The sequence below is a fragment of the Leguminivora glycinivorella genome, chromosome 11 (assembly GCF_023078275.1).
Source record: "Leguminivora glycinivorella isolate SPB_JAAS2020 chromosome 11, LegGlyc_1.1, whole genome shotgun sequence".
NCBI lineage: Eukaryota > Metazoa > Arthropoda > Insecta > Lepidoptera > Tortricidae > Leguminivora > Leguminivora glycinivorella.
Window position 1 is genome coordinate 1,445,888 of NC_062981.1, and position 24,736 is coordinate 1,470,623.

The 24,736-nt window shown below is 37.5% G+C and overlaps 1 protein-coding gene across 2 annotated transcripts in view; it reads left to right on the plus strand.

Moving 5' to 3' along the window:
• The window catches only part of LOC125231252 (ankyrin repeat domain-containing protein 6), a 44,160-nt gene extending 20,780 nt beyond the window's left edge, over positions 1-23,380 (plus strand). For both annotated transcript variants that reach the window (XM_048136642.1, XM_048136643.1), the window contains 3 exons: positions 17,951-18,052; positions 18,893-19,087; positions 19,514-23,380. In XM_048136642.1, the coding sequence (XP_047992599.1) occupies positions 17,951-18,052; positions 18,893-19,087; positions 19,514-22,120 (2,904 nt within the window). In that variant the 3' untranslated portion in view covers positions 22,121-23,380. The remainder of the gene's footprint in view (positions 1-17,950; positions 18,053-18,892; positions 19,088-19,513) is intronic.
• Positions 23,381-24,736: the final 1,356 nt, after the last annotated feature.

Consider the following 24,736-nt stretch of genomic DNA (forward strand, 5'->3'; position numbering starts at 1 on the left):
CGTTACAAGCCCCCACTCCGGAACCACAGTATAATAAAGAGTACTATCGTACAGTATGGCCACTCCCGCTCCCCGCTGAAAGTGCCACCCACCCCCTCTCGGTTACCTCACAGTTACCGCCTGTCAAAAACGCCAACACTCGACCTGTCATATCTCACTCATACAAGCATAGTACGCGTCCACCTACACGAGCTTACGAGCCCCAATGCAAATGATATCGTCTAGTATGAAAAAAATATTATGTCCTAACTTCGACCTCAAAATTCAGGATGAATTAGATGATTAGTAGAACATGTAACATAAAAACAAGAGAGCTTATAATGCATATTTTATTTATTCAAAACATAAATTAACAATTTTCCTCATTAGTAAACAAAAAAACATAATTTCACCAAATGTAACACTCGCAAAAATGTTCGTCTTCAGCGTAGCCGATGCAGAAAAGAACAACTACCACTTGGTGGCGTCACCTTTTGCATCTAAAACGGCCTTAATTCTGAGCGGCATTGTATCTACCAACAGAACTGTCTATACTCCTCAGGGGTTATTCCATTCCAGACACCCACAAGTTTCTCCTTAAAATCAGCTTTGGATTTAGAAGGATCTTTTCGCAACTTTTTCTTCATTTACCACTACAAAGTTTTTATGGGAGACAAGTCTGGACTGCTGGATGGCCATGATATGGTAGGAATTTGTTTTTGTTTCAGCCACTCCATCGTTGTCTTGCCAGTATGACATAAGGCACCATCTCGTTGAAAAGTATATCCATTTATATACTTGAACTTTCTTATAGACGGTAGTGAACTCTATTCCAAGATGCTTTTGTATTTCTCTGCATTGACGGTTCCATCTATAAATTGCAGACATCCCACACCCTGTGCCGACATACAGCCCCAAATCATTTAAAGATGCTGGAAACTACACCTTGCGTTCAAGACAGTCTTTGTGAAATGCATCTCCTTTATCTTGAATGACTTTACTTCGTTCATCGCCAACTATGACCTCAAATTTGGATTTGTCGCTCCATATTATTTTTCGCCACTGATCGGCAGTCCAGTTTCTGTACTTTTGTGCAAATTTCAACCTGTTAGTTTTCTGCTTTTGAGTAAGTAATGGTTTCTGTTTAGCGGTGTGAAAACCGAAGCCCATTATTTTCATTACTGTCTTTCAGGTATCGACTGAAATGTTTATTTTGATCGCGTCATGCCATAGTTAGGTAAGTTCTCCTGCTCTTGCATGACGATTTTTCCTGATGATGCTCCTCAAAATCCTGTTTTCTCTTTGGCAGTTATTCTTCGACGGCCAGATTTATTTAAACAGGAGACGGTTCCGTGTTTTAGTTGATGCTGGATGATTGTATGCGCCGTAGATCTTGGCAAAAAAGGTCTTTGGATATTTTGGAACGTAGATTTGCCGCTATTGTTACTGGAAATTATAATTTTCCTCACTGATTCAGGCACCGACTTACCTCTTGCTATTTTGGTATAAAAATGTTGTAGAATAATTATATTTTTTACAGAATTTACCTTTTTATGTAGCCGTATATCATATCAGACGACTTATAATACTATTAATTCAATTTAAAATATTATTGTATAATATTAATCTTACTAAACTATTTTTATTTAAAATAGACGACCTATTATGCCTCAAATATGAACTAGGCGTATTTTTTTGCTTTAGATATGTTATTTTTATGATATGATTATATTAAAACATATAACATTAGGGCATTTTGTACGGCGCAAGATTAAACTAGTTTTAATGGCTTAGTGTGTCGTGTATTCCATTTATCATCAAAGTCAATCTGGGTTTAAATACCAGTTTCGGAAATAAATATCGCACGTTGAAGTGTGACTAGACGATATCATTTGCATTGGGGCTCGTAGACTGTGTGCTAGGAACGCGCCTCTTTCATATATTTGATCGCCAGTGTCCGAGATGTGTCGGTTTTTGATGCTATCGATGATATAAAATAAAATAAATAAAAAATAAATAAATATTATAGGACATTCTTACACAGATTGACTGAGGCCCACGGTAAGCTCAAGAAGGCTTGTGTTGTGGGTACTCAGACAACGATATATATAATATATAAATACTTATATACATAGAAAACATCCATGACTCAGGAACAAATATCTGTGCTCATCACACTAATAAATGCCCTTACCGGGATTCGAACCCGGGACCGCGGCGCAGCAGGCAGGGTCACTACGGACTGCGCCAGACCGGTCGTCATATCTTTGTATTTTTTAGGGTTCCGTAGTCAACTAGGAACCCTTATAGTTTCGCCATGTCTGTCTGTCCGTCCGTCCGTCCGTCCGTCCGTCCGTCCGTCCGCGGATAATCTCAGTAACCGTTAGCACTAGAAAGCTGAAATTTGGTACCAATATGTATATCAATCACGCCAACAAAGTTCAAAAATAAAAAGTGGAAAAAATGTTTCGTTAGGGCACCCCCCCTACATGTAAAGTGGGGGCTGATATTTTTTTTCATTCCAACCCCAACGTGTGATATATCGTTGGATAGGTATTAAAAAATGAATAAGGGTTTACTAATATCGTTTTTTGATAATATTAATAGTTTCGGAAATAATCGCTCCTAAAGGAAAAAAAAGTGCGTCCCCCCCCTCTAACTTTTGAACCATATGTTTAAAAAATATGAAAAAAATCACAAAAGTAGAACTTTATGAATACTTTCTAGGAAAATTGTTTTGAACTTGATAGGTTCAGTAGTTTTTGAGAAAAATACGGAAAACTACGGAACCCTACACTGAGCGTGGCCCGACACGCTCTTGGCCGGTTTTTTATTAATTAGAAAAAGTGAAAAATACGTGTTTAGTATTTTTGGACGATCTAACTGACTGACTAAACAGAATGCCATTTTTTTATGTAGTCGTCATCCCTAATGTTAAATAGAACAATCTGGTCAGCGGAAAGCTTACAGTATAGCTAAAAAAAAAAAAAACATAAAATATTTTTAGCGTTCTTCAACAAAACCACATTGCCGCTTAAACGCTATTAGACTAAGATCATAATATAAGATATAAGCGAAAAAAATGCAACCTTTTACTTAAGTAATAATTCTGTGAAGAAAGTCATATTTAAGGCCGAATCATAAGTGTTAAAAGTTTTGCAAAGCTCAGGCAAAACAAGGTAAGTGTTACATGGAATTTGTACCCATTCTCACATGCGATGGGTGAGAATTGTACCCCATTTTGAATGAGCCGTATGTAACGGCATCAGTCATGGGACTTTTCAGGCACTATTTGAGGAATTTTTGATGTTTCATCAACATGCGTTAAACGTCGGTTATGTTTATAATATGTGAGTGTGCACGGAAAAACGTCCCACTTTGTCGATTGCTATTGCTATAAAGCCGCTTTGTCAATTTATTCATATAAAGATAGAAGTAAATCTCGCCTTAATGGTAACCGACAAAGCGGAACGTTTTACTAAACACACTGACATATAAACATAACCGAACATGCTTTACCGCCCATATAAACGTTATATGGGCGATAAAGCATTAAAAAAGGCAGCAAATATAAGGGCGAAGTTGTATCGTCCCTTAGAAAATTTCTGTTTCGCGCCTTTTTTAGTGTCAAAATTAGATACATTTGCTTGATCGTTTATTATTTAAAAAAACATAGTTTTATAAACTGGAGCGCATAGTTATAAAACTAAACAATAAAAATCTTCTCAGGACTTTATAAAAGTAACATCACAATTTTCATTAGACCAATGGAATTTCGGCACGTTAAAATGAATAATATCATAAATATCATAATTGATACCAGTTAAGTTAATTTTAGTCGAAATGCTTCGAACCCGTTATAACAATCTTGTTAAAAACAAGTGAGACAAACTACTTTCACAACGCTAAATAATAAAATAATAATAGCGTGCAGCATAAAACAATTACTCCACTTTCGAAGTTAACGGCAGAAAAACGCCCTTTAAAGACCATAGACAATTTAAAAATGATTGATAGTGTCACAGATTGTAACGTCTACAGATACTGGCCACTAAATCATCGAGATAATTTTTTTTTTAAAGTTGTTTGTCAATTTGCAACGTAAATGTTTTTTATAAACTTGATGCGTTACCATGATAACTCAAGCAGGTTTTGCAAGATAATAGATAGGTTTTTATAGATCCGATAGTTTGGCATGTCAGCCATACCGTATTGCTTGCAATTTTATCTACTCAGATTTAGGTTTCTTTTACTCGCCTATAATGTCAGTAAAAATATGAAAATCCCTTGTCTAATATTAATTTTAGTTAGAAAAAATTGTACTTTATCAGTATTTCGTCTTTCATCTATGTATTTGTTATATAGGTTTTATTTTTTATATAGGTCTATGTATCTTTCAATTATGTATGTCTGAAGTTTTTAGAAAAAGGTGACAAAATTTATAAATGTATCCACAAAGGTATTCAACTTCTTGATACAACATAGATTTGCCCGAGCAGCTCAGGATTAAGTTTTTTCGTTATAAAAACTGCTTTAAACTCAAGATATCTCAAAACACCAGCCATAATAGAGACATTGTAAGTTATTTTAACGAGCAAGATAACGTCTGGCTCTCATTTTACATAAATAAAGTAGCAAACTTATTCGAATTGTTCAGATACAAGCTGATAACAAGTCGTCGTGTTATTAACACCTACTTTACTCGTCTGGTGACATTTTACAATGTTTGAACAAACTTTTTTTTTGTATTCATATAGGTAGAGATTCTGGCCTATCTGTGTAAGTTAGTATTAACGACAACTACGATAAGTCTTTATTCATATGTTATATTAGATATAGACTTATCTGGTCAAATAAAGATAGGTAATAACTTTATTTTTTCTCAATTTGGAAATATACTTTTTCCCCTCACTAGCTCGGAAACACGTGTTTTGTCCTTTAATACAAGCGGGTAAAAACGCATTTTATCCACTAGTGAGTAAAGTAATTTGACCTTGATAAAGTCAAATTAACTGCTTTAAAATTGATAAAAGTATGTGAATCTAGTAATAAAGATGATTTACCACCTGTGGAAATACTGGAAGCAGTGATAAACGCATTTTTGCGTTGTAGTTTCCTCGCTATAGTGAGGGGAAAAGTTTTGTGTTACACTCGGGTGCAAATGTATTTTACTTCTCGTGTGTTAAAAAACTCGCAATTTCAGGATTCTATTCTCGAACCGATTCGGTTCAACTATAGAATCCTTTCACTTGCTCGTTTTTCAATTCCACACTCGGCGTTAAAATACAACTTTGCCCCCTTGTATAACAAATAACTATTTTTAATCAGAATCATGAGCTCTTTGGATCACACAGGAAATAAAACGCCTTACGTTTTTTTTTTCACTGAGTCACTATTTAGGACTGATATGATATCGCAAATCGCAACTCAGAGGAAAGTATTGGGTTGGTAAGAAAGTAATGAGCGAATCATAACCAATATTGTAATTTTTATTTAATTTATTATTTTAATCATTTATTAAAAATATAACGGCCTTCGTTATCTACTACTTGTCTCCATCGTTTTGGTAAAGAATGAATAGCATCGGCGAAGAAGTTCTTAGGTTTAGATTCAAAAAACTCAGCTATGTACTGTCGTAGATGGACTTGATCATCGAACTTTTTTTCATTCAAGGCATTGCTTAGCGATCTGAACAATGCGTAATCCGTAGGTGCCAAGTCTGGAGAGTACGGTGGATGAGGTATCACTTTCCAACCTAGCTCCAATAGCTTTAGCCGAGTCACTTTTGCAATGTGTGGGCGAGCATTGTCGTGTAAGAAAAAAACTTTAGCATGCTGTGGACGATTCCGACAGATTTTTTGGTTTAAATTTTCAAGCTGATTACAGTATACTGATGCGGTAACAGTCATTCCACTTGGTAGGAGTTCCCAGTAAATAATACCATGAATATCCCACCAAACGGACAGCATAACTTTTTTCGGGTGAGGCTCTGTTTTTGGTGCCTCTATACCTTTTTCGTTTGGAGCTAGCCACTGACGTTTGCGTGTGTGATTTATATATAAGACCCATTTTTCATCTCCAGTGATAATATGGTCCAACCAGTTGAATGTGCGGCGAAAAGACAGAAGTTGTATGCAGATATCGGCACGGCGGTTTAGTTGATCTCTATCAAGTTCGTGCGGTATCCAAACACTGTATTTGTAGTTTTTTCCCAACTCGTGTAAATGTGTTTCTATGGTGACATGAGAGCAGCCTAACTCGGTAGCAAGAGTACGACTCGTTAGCCTCGGATCTCCTTCAATTAAGGTTTTTAATTTGGCTACATCAATCTTCACCGGTCGACCAGACTTAGGTTGATCTGATAATGAAAAGTCGCCACTACGAAACCGCTGGAACCATCGTTTCGCCGTGGCCTCAGACACAACTTCAGGAGCAACACGCTGACATATATTACGCACTGCTTCGGCGGCAGAATGGCCAGACTGAAATTCATATAGTAAGCAATGCCTTACATGCACTTTTAATTCGTCCATTTTCTTCCTTATATTAGCTCGGCGACAGCTAGTGAATGACTGACGAGAAACTGTGCGACTCGCCCTTTATATACTTTCGACCATAGAAGATTCTAGAACTCTCTCAAAAATTTTATGTGGAATTCAATCGATCGCTCATTACTTTCTTACCAACCCAATAAAAATGACATGAAAATTTTGTGACATTTTTTGTTTCTTCGAATCGAATAGAATTTTCGAAAATAAAGAACAAGTGAAATCGACAACAGAATAAAAAGCAATAGTAATTGTACAATATTGTTTATTTTTCAATAAAATATTTTAACAATTTTAATTAATACGAATAATATTTGCTCCACCAAAGGCTTTCTCAGCCGAGCGGGCTTACTGGTTTGACATTCTCTGTGTAATAAAAAGTGGCCAATAAAAAACATCCACATTTTGTCTACCTACTCGTACTATAAAAGAAACTTTTACTAGAAAAGCTAAAACAGCTTGCTGTTATAACCTAGGTGTCGTGGGTCTGTCTGTACACCATTATAGTGAACTGCAAGGACGACTAGTTTTTTCTAAGATGGCATTATAATCGAGAAATAGGACAGGTTCTGCCGCGACGAGGTAGCCTAGGGGTTCATGGCATTAGCCGCAATAGCCCTGTTTCCTAGAAAGTACTTTCAATCCGCACCTACTTCACCACTGGGCTTCGTCACTTTTTAGTTTAGTGATGATATTCTACATCTTCAGATAACGAAAATATAATAGATATGAGTAGACACAGACAAGTTCCAAGATGATTTTTTTTATAGGAAATAGGTAAAATCATTTTACTTACCACAATCTTACTTGATGAAAGTGCCGATGCAGTCTAGGATGAAATCATGTACACCTACATAACATAATACATAATAAATAACTACAAGGAACAACTGGCCACTACATATATACGTAATATACTTACATATTATAACTGTCTATCATCATCATCGTCCTTGCGCTATCCCGGTATTTGCGTGGGGTCCGCTGTGACAACTAATCCCAAGATTTGGACTTGGCGTTTGATCTATATGGTTACTAAAACTACAAATACCTAAAATAAGGTAGGTAAGAGAAATAAAAAAGAGTATAGCATTCGTATAACATATACGCCTTTCATTATTTGTGATAGCCTGATAGCGATAGCCCGATAGGCGTATTCTTTAAATTGGTCTCTTGCTACACTTCATTTAATTAGTATATCGAACGAATCTCGATAAAAAACGCGCCTCACTCCATATCCATTTTAGATCAAGTCGATAACAGCAAACCGCACCTGATATAACGTCAAAAATAAATAATCTACTTTATAACAGAAGATTTACAGTTCATTTTGGAAGCAGTTGGATTAAAACTAGAGCAAAAGTTTTTTCGAGCAGGGGTACTGTCAAGGTAGGTGTATTAAATATAGGTGCGGACAAAGTGCCAAAAATATGTATCGACACTCAAATGATGATGATGATGATGACGATGATGATGATGATAAGCTAATAAAGTCATGTATACATGTTTTTGCTACTTTGTCCGCATCTACATTTCATATCTTGACTGTACCGCATTCGATTTTTAACCCCCGACGCAAAAACGACGGGGTGTTATAAATTTGATGTGTCTGGCTGGCTGTCTGTCTGTCTGTTTGTCTGTCGGTCTGTGTGTGTGTCTGTCTGTGGCATCGTAGCTCCCGAACGGATGAACCGATTTAGATTTAGTTTTTTTTGTCTGAAAGCTGAGTTAGTCGGGAGTGTTCTAAGCCATGTTTCATGAAAATCGGTCTACTATGTCGCGGTCGGGGGTTTTTTCAAAATTTTAACTAAAATATCTAATCTGATTTATTTTTTTCTCGCAAAACATCTCACTCCGATTAGTTGTGTGTATGAGATACACCACCAACTTAACAAGTAATATCAAAACAATAAAATGAATATTCGAACGCGACAACAGCGGACGTGTGAGTTTTTGTATCGTAGTAACTCAGTTGGATTATTTATGGTTATATCGCAGACGTTCTTTTGAATTAGCACCTTATATCTAAGCTATTAGAAGGAAGAATCGATTGCCAGTATTTAATAACCATGTGAACCAAATAGGATCATAGAGTTGATGACTTATTTTTTTTAATTATTGCCTTGTTGATTGCCAGTGCGCTTCAATATTTTTTTTAATAATATCGGTTTTTACATAACATTATGTTTGTCGGAAACGGTTGATTTTTAACGATCTATTTGATCAAGCGTCGTTAATAATTACGTTTTTATATGTTATCAAAAAAATAGGCATTAAGTAAACGATTGAATGTAAAACTTGTTTTCTAAATAGGTATACTTAAAGCGTATGAGGATGAGGGTATGAGTGATTGATACTTTACCTCCACTAGACTTCTGCTATAATTAGGATCTATAGTCTGTAGATACAGTCGAGTTCATAAATATGTGTACATTTCTTAAGACGATACGGTAGGGGTCAATTCTCCATACAAACGCTCTCGACTATTTCCTCCCTGGTTTTTGAAGATAGAGCAATAATATTTTCAACACAGATTGTTATTATTTTTATCTGTATCGGACCGTTTTGTTTTTTTTTGATATTCTGCTTTTTAAAGACTCTAGAGAGTCTAGAGCCAATCAAAAATTTCCAAAAACGGCCTTTTTCATTGTGGCGCAAAAAAAGGTGTGATACTCAAGATTGGTAACAATTAGCCAAAGAAGCTAAACGGTCCGACATAGATAATTTCATTGTTATTCAGATTCTCAAATTTCATTCCGATTGATTAAGTTTTGAACGAGGAAAGAGTCGAGAGCGGAACCTCGATTTTAAAGATTTTTTTGATATATCTTTTGACTGAGTTGTTCTTAATGGACAATTTTTTTTCGATAAATCTAGTTAATAACACTTGTATATTTAACTAAAATTCCCAAGTTGAAAGGGGGGCTCCTTTCCATTTTAGCATTTTCGCTACCGTATCCTCTTCACTCCTTAACTCGTTGCAAAAAGGTGAAAAAATATACACATATTTATGCAATCGACTGTACATAATTTTATTACTATGGCTCAGTGATTTCAAACCATCACGTAACAATTTATGTCGGACTTATTGAAGTCTAGCTCAAAATTTATACTTTGCCGAATAAAGACGTATACATGAAGACAAGATAAAAATTGTTTGCATTATTTGAATACTAGCTTTTGCCCGCGGCTTCGCTCGCGTTAGAATCAGACAAAAAGTAGCCTATGTCACTCTCCATCTCTTCAACTATCTCCACTTAAAAACTCACGTCAATTCGTCGCTCCGTTTTGCCGTGAAAGACAGACAAACAAACAGACACACACACTTTCCCAATCATAATATTAGTATGGATCTTGTCAAAGAGCAAAGCGGAACTTTTTAAATCGAAAAGACTCATTTCAAGATTAGATAGATATGTTTTTACACCAGAACCTACTTTTTTCCAATCGAGACCTCGTAACCTCACTCGTGTCTCGATAATTAAGCACATCTTCAATAAAAATTATCTTTCACTGAACTCTTGCCGGAAAATAAAAACCAAGCCACCAAGCTATTACCAGCAGTATGTCAAAGGCAACAAGAAATCCCGTGAAAGAAAGAATTGTGAACTGTAACTTGGTAACAAATTTTTTTATGGTTTATTTTGACACTTTTAATTGGTATTTTATGGCTTTATGGTGTTTTCAATTTGTTAAAATCGTCAGTGTTTTAACGTTACACGGTTTTTGGTGTTTATGTCGAGATAAATTTAATTACATTCAATTAATTAAAAGTGAAATAAAATAAAATTCGAATTAGACATCGTAATTATCATACTGGTCAAGTTGAGAATGTTCTGGTTAAAGTTTATTAAAACTTGTAGTAGAGAAAACTCGAAATTTGTGAAACACAATTCCACATTTAAATTATTGATTTTCTACATGTTTTTTTTTTTTTGTATTATTTTGACGACAGACCTGGCTCAGTCGGTAGTGATTGACCCTGCCTGCCAAGCCGCAGTCCTGGGTTCGAATCCCGGTAAGGGCATTCATTTGTGTGATGAGCACAGATATTTGTTCCTGAGTCATGGATGTTTTCTATGTATATAAGTATGTATTTATCTATTTAAGTATGTATATCGTCGCTTAGCACCCATAGTACAAGCCGTGCTTAGTTTGGGGCTGTTGATCTGTGTAAGGTGTCCCCAATATTTATTTAGTACTTATTTATTTATGCATATTATATCTAACTTCGCCTCTCAATATATTATAGTCACGTCAAAACGCATTGTACCTTCATTTGCCCGTGTCCATAGTGATGTGGAAATATCGATAAAGTATCGATTTACTGCTATTGCCATTCGCCAGTGGTGCCATATTTCAGCGCTCGATATCGACCATTATGGCCAGGGATATTCTGTTTTATGCGAAAACGATTTGAGTAAATCAAACAATAGATTGTACATTGTTGCTATACATATATTATATTATATTAATTGTACTATCGCATGGTACAGGGATATATTTTGTTTGTAACGTATGTATTATGTAAAAATAAAAAATAAATAAATATTGGGGACACCTTATTACACTGATCAACTTAGCCCCAAACTAAGCAAAGCTTGTACTATGGGTGCTAAGCGACGATAAACATACTTAAATAGATAAATACATACTTATATACATAGAAAACATTCATGACTCAAGAACAAATATCTGTAATAACTTTCAGTACAGATGGTGTTTTTTTACGCACTAGTGCGAGAAGTGGTTCATTATATGCCAGGTCGAAACTTCGGAGGGCCATCTGTACTGAAATACGTCGTACGATACACGTGAGAAAAGGAAATTCGTAACTCGTGTCGATTTAAAACACTCCCTTCGGTCGTGTTTTAATTTACCGCCACTCGTTTCGACCTTACTTTTTGTCAAGGAGAGATGTAATTTAAGTCAACTGAAGCCTTTCAAAACTCTAATTTTACTTATTTCATTTGTTAGTAAAAACTATAACTAAACCCATCAACCCTAAAGATATTTCCTCAAATTATTTTCAAATATTTCTTGGTTAAATAATATGTATTAAACAAGTTTATTTACTTGGCCATGTAAAAAAATACGATACCTACATGTTGCAAGTTAATGAGTATTCATTAAATGCTTAATACTCGTAGATATGCATGTCATTATAGTAGCCTTAATAAGGGCATCAATAATCTTGATTATCATAAGCTTTCATAATCTCAAACCACTTTGATAAAGCGAAAATTATGGGATTTCTCAATCTGGTTCTACCTTTTGAAATCATTTCTCGGCGACAAGAACAAGTTTACCATACAATGAGCGAGCTTTGTACTCAATGTAAATACTAAATATCTCTTTAATTATCATGTTTTTAGTACAGTCGTTAATGTTAATTTATTTTACGATTTTCTAGGTAATACTCCGCTTAAGTTGCATTGAAATTGGATTACTTTATTACAGAACGTGATCTATAATTTATTCATTAAAGGTTGAATATTTAATATACTTAACTAGCGACCCGCCCCGGCTTCGCACGGGTATTATACCTACATGTAAACCTTCCTCTAGAATCACTCTATCTATTAAAAAAAACCGCATCAAAATCCGTTGCGTAGTTTTAAAGATTTAAGCATACATAGGGACATAGGGACAGAGAAAGCGACTTTGTTTTATACTATGTAGTGATGATAGGTATTTAATGTATATATGCTGTACTTATATACGGGCTGATTGTATTTTTAAATCATATTAACCGACCAAACAGATAGAGCAAGAGATGAATATGCAATTTGCTAACTGTGACGTAAAAAATAGTAGCTACATTATTATACTAGCGCGGAAAAGGGGAAATTCGTAACGAGTGGCGATAAATTAAACACGACACAAGTCACAGACACAAGTTCCGAATTCCCTCTTCGCACGTGTATCATTATTATTTTCAGTACCATGGTGTTTTGAAGTTTTGATCTGACAAAAATGTAGGTAGGTACTACTTTGCGAACTAGTGCGGAAAAAACACCATATGAAAACGCAAATGGAATACGTCGTGAAGTTGCAGGGCAACTACCTTCGTTAAATAATATAAATCTTGAGGCGAAGACATGACAATTATTATTTTCAGTACCATGGTGTTTTGAAGTTTTGATCTGGCAAAAATGTAGGTAGGTACTACTTTGCGAACTAGTGCGGAAAAAACACTATATGAAAACGCAAATGAAAATGATGCAGTTATCAGTTATGCATTAACAAACTACGCAATGTTGGGTCTTTAAGATATTCAAGATGGCTCCTAGCATTTCGCGCCATTTTTTCCGACTGTCGCCTTGCTTGCATTGGTGTTAATTAAATATGGCGGGAAAAACTCGAAATGACTCAAATGTCGCTCTTTAACGATGCCGCGCTTGGCATAGTTTGTTTATAAATAAAACTAGTGATGTTGGGGGCAGTGACTTTAGTATTGTAGGATCCTTCTAACAAGAACGGGGTATAGGTACCTAATTTCAAAAATTGTAAATAACGACAAATACTAAAATGTATTTAATTAGTCGTCTAAACGTTGGCATGTATTGAAATTGTGTTTTTAATTAAAACTTAAACTTATGGAATTTCTCGTGTCAAGTTTCAGTTGTCTCTGGTTTCAATAACATTTTTTTTAGATCTTTGCCGTGTGGCCAAAGCTCTAAAAAACACTTTTTTTTTTGAATTGACCAAGTAAAATATCGACATAACTATTATCGACATTCAGGTATCCTTACTCAAAAGCCAGAAGAATAAAAATATAAGCTAAAAAAACGGTATTTCCACAACTCATAATAATATTCGTGCAAACCGTTCGTTTGCCAAGCAAGGTTTGCAAATTCCTTCAAGTTTTGGCCCCCAATTGAAAGAACTTTGTTCAAATTAAAACCCCGTGAACTTGAATTAGTAAGCTATAGCAAGGCAAAGAACATACATTGGCTGCATTTTATGCGCCGTCGTCCAATCTCCATACAATTTACCAACCTGTAATTTAACATGACGGACTGATCCGTTGACATTTTTACAGCTTTTTTATGACAGTTTCAATTAAAAAGTAGTCCAGGGGCCAATCAACGTGAATTGTGGAAAGTTATTAACATTTAATAACCGTTTCATGATGGAGGAGCGAAGCTGTCTTATAAATATGTAAGAATAATAATGTTCAACTCTGTAATAACAGTGTTGGGTCAAAATACTACATTACGATACAAGTGCGGAAAAAGGCAGTTCAAAACGAGTGGCGATTAATTAAAACATGACCGAAGGGAATGTTTTAAATCGACACGAGTTCCGAATTTCCTTTTCGCACGTGTATCGTACGACGTTTTTCAGTACAAATGGCCCTCCGAAGTTTCGACCTGACAAGAAATGATCCACTTTCCGCACTAGTTGCGTAAAAAAGCACCAACTGTACTGAAAACTTAAGTTATTTACGAGTTCAGGCTTGGCAAAAAGTGGTATATCATATAATGAAGTTTGACCAGAAGCTATCGAAACTATTGCATATTTTTCCTGGTTACATTTTTGGGGATTTTTCAAAATGTCAAGCCACAAGTGCGTTAAAACTACCAACAAACCAACTTTCCCATTGGATGCCTAATTCTAAAAAATCACCCATTTTAAATTTAAATTTAAACTAATTTAATAGATCAATTAATCTTTCATTACATTTATTTTCTGTTTTTAAATAGTTATGTTGCCTGCTCTACTGCATATTAAATCTGCGTAGATACTACTTTTAAATGTATAAGTAAGTGGACTGTTATAATTGTATTTATTGCGACCTCGTCCACCATATGTTAATTTTAAAAATATTGAGATCCCACCCTGTTCTTGGTTGCCCTGAAAACCAGCGCCGTGGCTAATACCAATTAGCCATTGGCATATGCTGAGTGGCATCCTTTTTGGTGACTTTAGTTTAAGATGTATATAGATTAAGGCTATTGTTGTTTTACTTGTATATTTTCACCAAATAAACGTTTTCTATTCTATTCTATTCTATTCTAATTCTATTTCTTTATCCTTTTATATATTTTTTTATAAATCGATTTTTTTTTCGAGGGCGCAATATTTCCGAATCCTTTAGTCTATCAACTAATGGTCAAACTTATAAACTTATAAAAGTTTTATATAAATAAATACTTACCCCCTTATTCATAAACGCACTTGTCAAGCCGATAAACTTTATCGGCTTGACAACTTTAAGAGTAGGTACGTTTATGAATAAGGGGGTTATTATTTAGTTTTATACCTAAGTAGGTACTTACTATCAGCTGCAAAAGTGCATGGAGAAATTATGAATTAATTCATTAATAAATTCGCCATGTAGGTACTTTTGCAGCTGATTAAGTTAGGTACAAAAATTATTGAGTTTAATGGGTAATTCGCGTTTAGTACAAAATTTATGTAACTATTAGTCCTTTAACAAGCCAATTAAAATTTTTAACCATAAACGGTTTCTTTTTAGTTCCACACGGGTCGTAACCACTTTCCCTAATAGAGCCACACATAAATTTTAATTCCGATAGCTACCGGGCAACGCATTTTTACTCATAAACGCCGTAAAATTACTACTATACGGCATTTTTGCATAATATTAAAGTTTTAATTTTACACATAGATACCAGCGGTTACATTACAAATGTATGTATAGAGAAATATGAAGTAAAAAGTTTTGGAAGCGAATCGCAAGGAAGCGTAAGGTCATAAAAACGTAAGGAAGCACAGCATAATACAAGCATAGTACAAGGCAGAAGGCTCACTCCTTTGATGTTCACCGAATGCCGCTATTCTAAATTCTTACAGCCACATTAACAAACAGACCGCACGCGTGCAGCCAATATTGAATTTCGAAGGTCGTCGCCACATAATGGGCCGCGAATTCGCGGCCGCTGGCTGTACTTGTAGCGCGGCGATAGGATCGCGGAGTGAGCCGCCCCTGTCAATAGTAGATTGTTGACAAGGGAGAAAAATTACATATTTACAGCAACTGAATCCTGAACGAAGCGAATAATTCTATAATAGAACCCTGAGCGTAGCGAGGTGGAATGAGGGTGATCGAGGTGAAATGATGCTGTTAAATATTACTTTAAATAGGCTTCCTTACAGAAATGTCTTTCCAAAGAAAAGGGTCCTTTATGCTTTATAAATTTCATAATATATACCTACAACCTTTCTATCAGAATACTGTTAAAATTTCAGTTACAAACAATTGTATAGCAAAAGGACCCCTCTATAACGGAAAGTCACATATACTTTAGAATGCAGTCATAGACAGCGGAACGATATCATAGATAACTTTATTTATCGACCCATTACTCTGAATATACCATCTTAATCCTGCCTTATAAGACATGACCAATGACACATGATATTAAATTGTAGCGTTCTGTATCTAAAAGGACCTTGCCTCATCTGCTATAAGGACGAATTTCTAAACTCATTTCTGATGAAAACGTCGTTATTTGCAGTTGAAGCTTGAGGACCCTTTTTCTTCGGAAAGACACAATTGAAGCAGAAAACGTAACGCACTTTACCGTTGCCGATGGCAACGTATTTGAAATCTTATTGAAATGGGTTAAGTTTGAAATTGAATATGTTTATTTAAAATGAAGTCATTGATGTATTTTGGTTAATGTAAGCCTGAATATTATTGACCGATTTAATAGCCAATTATGGCGACTACAAATCTTTTGAACGGCAGTCGTTATAACGGCATTTGTGACGCTCTTCGGTAAAAGGTACAATATTCAATTCAATTCAATAATTTTATTTCGGAAAAATCCATAGTGTTAGTGTATATTCCCTTAAATCTATGTTAGTTACATTTACATATTATAACAATATGTCTGCTACAATATGCTATTTTCTGAACTGAATAAGCAAGGGGACAACCCCTATCGATATCAACATTCAATTACTCAATAGTTTACCAACTATAAAAGCTAAACATAATCTATTTTAACCAGTTCGTTTGCCATTTTCACATTAAGTATTTTATACGTGAACATCGACCATGTAATGCAAATCGATTACGTTGAAATGGGAATGGGCATGGAACTAGTTTTCTAGTCCATTGCCTCTTGTATGAGAATGAGAAGTTCTCAGAGTAATTATCTTATAAATAGCTGTTAGTTAGCGAAGACAGGTGAATAATATAGACAAGCTAAGTCAGTACGCTATGCAATAGTAGGTACATACATTACGTTACAAGTGCGGAAAAGAGGAAGTTCGAAACGAGTTGACAATAAACACGCCCGCCGTTCCACAGACCCCCCGTTATACATTTTAAATACGTTTTTAATAAGGTACAGCGGGGCAAATCTCGACTGGGGACAAATAGTCAGTAATTGGTGCCGTAGCCGAATGGCATTTCTGCGACGCGAAACGAAAACGAAACGCCGTGAAAGGTAGTCTGGCTCTATCGCGCCAATAAGCACGAGCGATAGAGAATATAGAGATAGATTTCTACGAGCGTTTCGTTTCGTGAGCGTTTGTGCCATTCGGCTACGCACCCTGGATGTTTTAATGACTGTGCACACTTATTGGTCGAGTCTCTATCGCTCTTGCGAATTAGCGCGACAAAGCCAGACTATCTTTCGCGGCGTTTCGTTTTCGTTTCGCGTCGTAGAAATGCCATTCGGTCGCCAGATGACGTCCGGACTCCGGACGTCCGTGCGCTCAAGTCCACGTCCACGGCTTACGACATATTCATTACATTATCCGGATAATAAAGCGGTCGCGACCCATAATTTGTGTCGCTTAACTTCAAACTTGGGTAAATCCCTTCTGCTATAAGATTGATTATTTTTCAGATCATATTACATTTTTTGTACAAGGTGCTCGCTAGGAATCCAAATAACTTTAACATCGTATTCTTGGTCACATTTTAAGACTAAAATGTCATATAAACTTTTCTAGATTTCGTCTAGAGTCAGAGTTATTGCCAATTAAAAAAAAACATTTCCGTATCGTTACTCAGTACAAAAGGTCTTCTTAACGGCGCTGATGTGCAATTGTGAAGCATAGTCTCACAGTCGCCATTGATAGATGTCAAAATGTGACAAGAAAAACTCCAAGAAAATTTAGTTTTTAGAAAAAGAAATTAAGAAACTCATTTTAATTGCCAACTTAATGGATAAAATTTACTTTACTTTACTAAATTTACTTTTTATGTGAAAATATGTCGAAAAAAGTAAAAAAAAAAATGGTGAAAAATTTTCAAATTCATATAACATTTTTTCTTTCTTTTGGCCTCAGAAACGCGTGATTCAAGTTATGCGGGTTCCTCAGGAGCACCTTGTATATTCAACCTTATGGATATACCCAAGTTTGAAGTTAAGCGACACATTTGTTCCTAGCTTGACTGACATTGATACATAACATTTCTCTCTTTTTGTTTTCAGAATGGTTGTAGCGCGTTACAGCGCGCGGCTGCAGACGGGCACGTTGAGGTCGTGCAACTGTTACTGCAACACGGCGCTGACCCTAACAAACAAGACCTCGTGGTAAGTCAATGAAGCTTTAATTATTCTCAGTGAAAAGTTATCATAATCATTAGCCTCTGGAACCTGCGGGTGATGGATCGGGAGCCTAAAAGAGGTGCCGAGCATGGAAGGCCCCCCCTTGTTCCGAGGGCCTTCAGCAGAGTAAGCTGCCTAAGCAACCTTGGAGATGGGCCCGCAAGGGCAACGCTGACGGGGTATCGGAGGTCTACAACCGAGTGCCCGAAACCCCGTCCAAACAGCGAACGGCGAAACGCCCGTGCGAGTCGGAAATAATAGATTCCCCCTGGGTCATCAAAAAAAGGTCCTGGCAAGTCTTATCTCAAATGACGTTCACCCATCGAGCCTACAAAACGGACGGCGAATCATCCAGAAGTAACCACCAATCCGTCAAAAATTAATAATAATGGTCCCGCCATCACTTTTGACTGGACGGCACTTTAAATTCTCGAGTTTTGCACACATTCTTAAAATCACACACGCGTCGAACACAATAAACAACATTTTTACCTCTGCTTTACCTCGTTTCGGCCAGGTTGCACTACTTAGGTCGCGGAAGACTGACGTCCCAGCTAGTGCAACTTGTGCAACCTGGCCGAAACGTTGGAAAAATGGTAAAAATATTGTTTCGCGTTCGACCCGTGTGTGATTTTAAAAATGTTCTACGTCCCACCCAATTTAATTTGCCTAAGTATGGAAATGACAGACACCCTCGTGTAGAATCTAGTGCAGAGTCAAAACTAACCTCCAATTTTCCATGTCTCATCTTCTATTCCTCCATCATGTTTATACTCTTTAGGTTTCACTTTGTGTCTTTTAATAATAAAATACCTCTCATTACAGCACGGCAACACAGCAGTCCACGAAGCGGCCTGGAAGGGCTACTCGCGATGCGTCGCGCTCCTCGCCGCTCGCTGCGAGCTGCGCATACGCAACGCGGGCGGATTCGCGCCGCTACACCTCGCGTGTCAGAACGGGCATAACCAGTCTACTAGGGAATTACTACTCGCTGGGGCGCCACCGGATTTGCAGAATAATGTAAGTATATTCCCTGCTCTTATGATCAATAATGTGTTGTACAGTCGAGTTCATAAATATGTGTACATTTTTTCACTTTAGTTAAGGAGAAAAAATGTACACATATTTATGAACACGACTGTCCAATGCTCTGCGTATAGCTCCAGACCATTTTCTAGTAAAAGACAATCTTCAATCTTTTGACTTACAGTTCCTACGCTTATCTAACAAATTCTTCTTTGACGTGTTCTCGAGACTGAGGCGCGGGCGTGTCTATAGACACTCTTCAATTAGGTATTACGCTCTTTAAGCAATTCGATGTTGGACCCCGTGTTTATTTGTTTAATACATAAGCCTTATGTGGCTTGGCTTATTTATTGACATTACTTATTCTATTTTCTCGATGACCCACCACCTCAATCTAACTATGTGTTCTATGTTTTCCAGTACGGCGACACGGCGCTCCACACAGCCGCGCGCTACGGGCATGCGGGCGCCACGCGCATTCTTATCTCAGCGGCCTGCCAGGTCGCAGCACAGAACAAAAATGGCGACACCGCCCTGCACATCGCCGCGGCCATGGCGCGCCGCAAACTCACGCGCATCCTCCTAGAAGCCGGCTGCGACAAGACACTCAAGAACCACCAGGGAGAAACTGCCAGAGATATAGCTACAAGGAAAGGCTTGGACGAAATCATCGCCATCTTAAACACACCTGTAGCTAAACAGAAGAAGAAACGAGATAAAAGCAAGGAGAGGACTATAGACGAACCTGACGCTCCGAAGAAAAAAGATGGAAAGAAAAAGAAGAATGTCCACTTTGAAACGCCAGCACCTGTCCAATGGTCCCCGTATGGATGCCATTACTATCCAGATCCAAAATACTTCCCCAAGCCTAAGTTAAGCTCGCTCCCCACCGAACCGCTTAGAAAAGGCGAACAGTACTTCTTAGACTTAGCGGGGAATATCAAGAAAGGCCCAATTGGTGCTGGATATACGTGCTACTGCGCACCATTCTTTAAGCACATGGAAGAGAAAATGAATGAGGATAAGAAGGATTTGAAACGGCACATAGACAAGGCTCATGAGAGACTCGATCAAAAAGTTACGGATTTGGAGATGAAGACGCAAGGACAGATATCGGAGTTGACGAGGTTTGTGGCTGCAGAGAGAGCGATGTGCAAAGAACGCCATCAGCATTTAGAACACTGGTTGACGAGAGGCGTGATGTTCAGAGCTTCAGAAAGAGTCAGAAGATTAGACTACAGTCCTAGAGGCTCATTAGACATACCTCCAATGAAAAGGACGAGAAGTCTAGAAATCTTGGATCATTCTGAAGAGTGGAATAAAGTCAACAAATTGATAAAGAGCTTCAATCAAACTGCTGAGCATTACGATACTCATCCCAAAGAACGACCTGAAAAACAGACGTCGAAAAGTACAGAAATGCTAGACACCAGGTCACCACCAACTCCTAGAAGAAAGTATATTCTTAAGAACTCGATGAGCAGTGATCAATTAGATGCTGGTCCAAGTCGTATGTCGAGATCCCCTCATACTACGACTTCAGGACCAAGTCCAGACCAGAGCCGCTTACACAATGTCACTGCTGAAATACATGTAAAGGCGAATAAAATATCTGTATCACAATCTCCAGTCTCCATGGAGGTCCAAGGATATAACGAGAGGTTCGCCTCACCTAGTCGACAATCGCATACTAAGTCACCCAGCAGCAGCAGAGACTTCAAAGTCAGCGATTCTGAAGAAAGAAAGAGAGACCAGTCTCCAGGAGTACCGGCTTGGAAGAGTCAGGTCTTGCAAAGAACGGCAGACGATATTAGAAAGAGAGTCATGCTTGAAAAGGAGATGTCCCAAGTTGTTATGAGAAACAACGCGAAATCTCTAGACATATCGCAAGACGGATACGTTAAGCTTCGTAAACAGCCGAGCAACTACCAAGTTCGAGAAGAGAACAGCGTGGAAAGAGAACCAAGGAAGTCAGTCCAGGAATTAGTAGCGCAAGTAGAACAGCAAAGATGCCAGTCTCCTGAGAGAAACCCCACCGAAGAACCTCTACCTCTACCCTCCGTTTCTCCTAATCCTGGCATACTCAAAATGCCTCAACAGCCTCAAAGACCAGCGCCGGTCTTAAAAGAAAAGCCGCCAAAATCAAAACGCTTCAGCTTACATAACCTCATCCCGTTCCCAACGAGAAAAACCTTCCAAACCCCACCGAAAGACAATGGAAACAATTCAGAAAGCAGCGACGAAGAGGACAACCCAATCAGAACCACTAACACACCTGGTCCAATGAAAAACACCAACCTGCTCCAAACTCTTCCTCTACCCAACTACGAAACCATGTCCACCAAATCTCAATCTCCCGCCCCGCAAACGCTAAACAAACCATACCCACCTGACTTACGACCCATGATCCCAAAAGACGCCTACTTCCACGAAATACCGAACCGCCAAAACCACCAACTGCCATACAGAGAGATGATCGAGAACGGCTTACCCACTCCTCAATACTACGACTACAACCAAACAGGTCTACCTCAAACGCAAGTCCAGCCTAGAAACCGTAACCCACTGTACCACCACCAAACCGGCGTCTTCGACGCTATGATGCAAGACCATATCATACGCGAAATGGATAGAATACCTCACTGCTACAGCGAGCATTTGGACCAGAATACTGAAGTTGAAATCGCGAATCAAAACGAATTCGGATACTACGATAACAGACCGCCATATCCATATAACCCAAAACCAGTTCCTGATCATAATTTGCTCCACAGCAGGCTTCAATCTCTAGCTATCAACACACATTTGACAGAGACTCAATCTCAAACAGACAGGGAGTCCCATAACGATTCAGGGTACAGTACTAAAGTGTACGGGAGCTCACAGGGGCCGTCTCCAAGTTTGTCTGGACATGTTGACGGTTCGGACAATCTTTCCGGGCAGCGGATCAATATTGTGCCCAATGGGAAGCCTGTTATGCCGATTGGGAAACCTGTTATACCGATTGGGGCTTCTAGTTTGGTTTAACCTTTCGTACGTATTCGGTCGTGGTTCGTTATAACGTCTTTGAAGTGGCGTTGACAAGAGCAAAGGAGTTTGTTTTTTTTGCATAAAAATAATGCCTACCTATACAACACCTGATTACTGTTGATTTGATTTGAGCTACTCAAGACGACAAGGTGGTATAGCATTTTGATTTTTTTTAATACTTACATCACAAATGAGTAATATACTTTGGACACTAAATTGCCAATATTTACAATGTTTTAATACAACCACTTGGTCAAAAGACCAATCTATAGAGGGTTCTAAGTCATATGTTTACTTTGCCTCTTATAAAATACTCATTGTGAGTATTTTGTACAATAATATATTTCTAAGTAAATTGCCTGTAGAATAATCGAGTACAAATACTTTAATGTCACGTAGGTTTAAATAATATTTAGATTAAGCACTCAAAATAATAAATTTAACTTTGTATGTATGAATCACAAGCACCCCTATTTTTGTAACAGAAAAAAAAGAAAAAAAAGAGTACAATATTAAAAAAATGTTTAACCCTTTCCTGCTAGTTGTTTGTGTTGTTACAAACCTATAACCTGATTGTTACTCTTACAGGACAAGTTCTGTTTATAATACTTTGCTTACAAATTAAAGATTTGTTTATTCTATTATGTGTGTGACATCAGCATTTTTATAAGAAATAAGTGCTTAGAATTAACCAAATATGGCGCAGCACAGCTCCATGAATTGTCTATCTATGCGGTCACTTGAAAGTTGTGACTACTCACTTTAGGCACTGGTGCCGTAGCCGAATGGCAGTTCTGCGACGCCAAACGAAAACGAAACGCCGCGAAAGGTAGTCTGGCTCTGTCGTGCCAATACGCAAGAGCGATAGAGATAGATATCTACTAGCGTTTCGTTTCGTGAGCATTTCGTGTACCCTGGTCTCATCGATAAGGCTTATGGTGGGACCAGTGCCTTTACTACTGCGGCGCCGTACAACGCTATCAATTTAGAAAGGTCAGCTGTCAATTTGTAAAAATCATTTTTATATGTCCCTTCTTGGATGTTATATAATTTGCAATAACTCTGGTTTAAACTAAGTACAAATATAATACATTTTGATGCCATGTGTGACAGTTTGTATGCAGTGTTTTTGTAAATAGGCTATGTCTAATTAAATACGTAACATAGGATAAGCCGTTTGTTTTCATGTAAATTGTCATATTTATTTTGTAATTTTGTACTGATTGATTCTAATAAAATGCACTTTTGAAGTGTCACAACTAATATCTTGCTTTTATTTTTCGACATTGTGAATAGACAGGTCACTTGCCAATGGTCCCCCATGGGAGCCACTGTCACCCATTTTGAATCTGAACGACTTCTTTGAAAGAACTTTGTAGTGACCATAAAAAACCACCTTCACGTAGAACTCGTTTCGCCCCAACAACCGTCCTGATTTGGGGACGGTCCCCCCAATAAGGGCGAAGTGTGTTTTATACATTTTTACTGTCCATAGAATCTGACTGTGGGTCGGTAAAATCTGACTGTGGGTCTGTGGACATTGGGGCCCCCAGGGTTCGTCCTTGGCTAATCTATGTTTTTTATTACAAGTAAATGACTTACCGGACGCCGTAGACGGCAATATGTACGTTTTTGCTGACGACGCTTGCGACATAATAACCGCTCCTAACATAGACAGCTTAGAGACGTTAATCACCCGTGACGTACATAAACTCCTACATTGGTTTTCTGTTAATGGGCTCGTCCTCAAAGTGTCAAAAACTTAGGTTCTCCACTTTAACCTAGGAGGGAGACCGCCAAGACCGCTAGTGGTTACCATTAACAACACAATCCTCCCGCAAGTCAACTCTGCCAAATTTTTGGGTGTTACACTCGATCAATCGCTAAAATGGGACACCCAAATTCAATTAGTATGCACTAAGTTGGCAGGCATCTGTTTTGCACTTAAAAGATTGTCTTTTGTTCTTCCTCAAGCACAAGTGCGGAATAGTTATTTTGCCATTTTTCATTCTGTGCTAAACTACAGTCTAGAATTTTGGGGGGTCGCCGCTGACTGGCGTCGTGTCTTCGTGTTGCAGAAGCGAGCGGTAAGAATAATAGCCAACGTGCCTTCTGGATCGCCAGCTCGACAACTATTTATATCATTACGTATTATGACATTACCATCGCAATATATTTTTAACATTGTAAAGTTCGTAAGAACCCACATTGACACATTCCCACACAGAGCTGGTAACTTGAGATGCTTAAGGAACAGGAACAGGGGTTTACTCGAAACATCTAACTTCAGACTGACCAAATCTACCAAAACGACCTATGCTATTGGCCCTAAAATTTATAATTGTATCCCCGAACAAATAACCGCTATATCCAATGATAATGTATTTTACAATAAATTAAAAAAATGGCTTATTGATAATGCCTTCTATGACATCAATGAATTCCTTGAAATGTAATATTTAGCGCGATAATGTATTTAAATTATTTAAATTACATAGAACACATTTATAAATTTTATAATTTAATTCTTAGAGTAATAAGAATTACTTAGTAATAATGAATGTTTATGTTTGTGACATGTACCTAATGTATAAATGTGCAATATCAATAAAT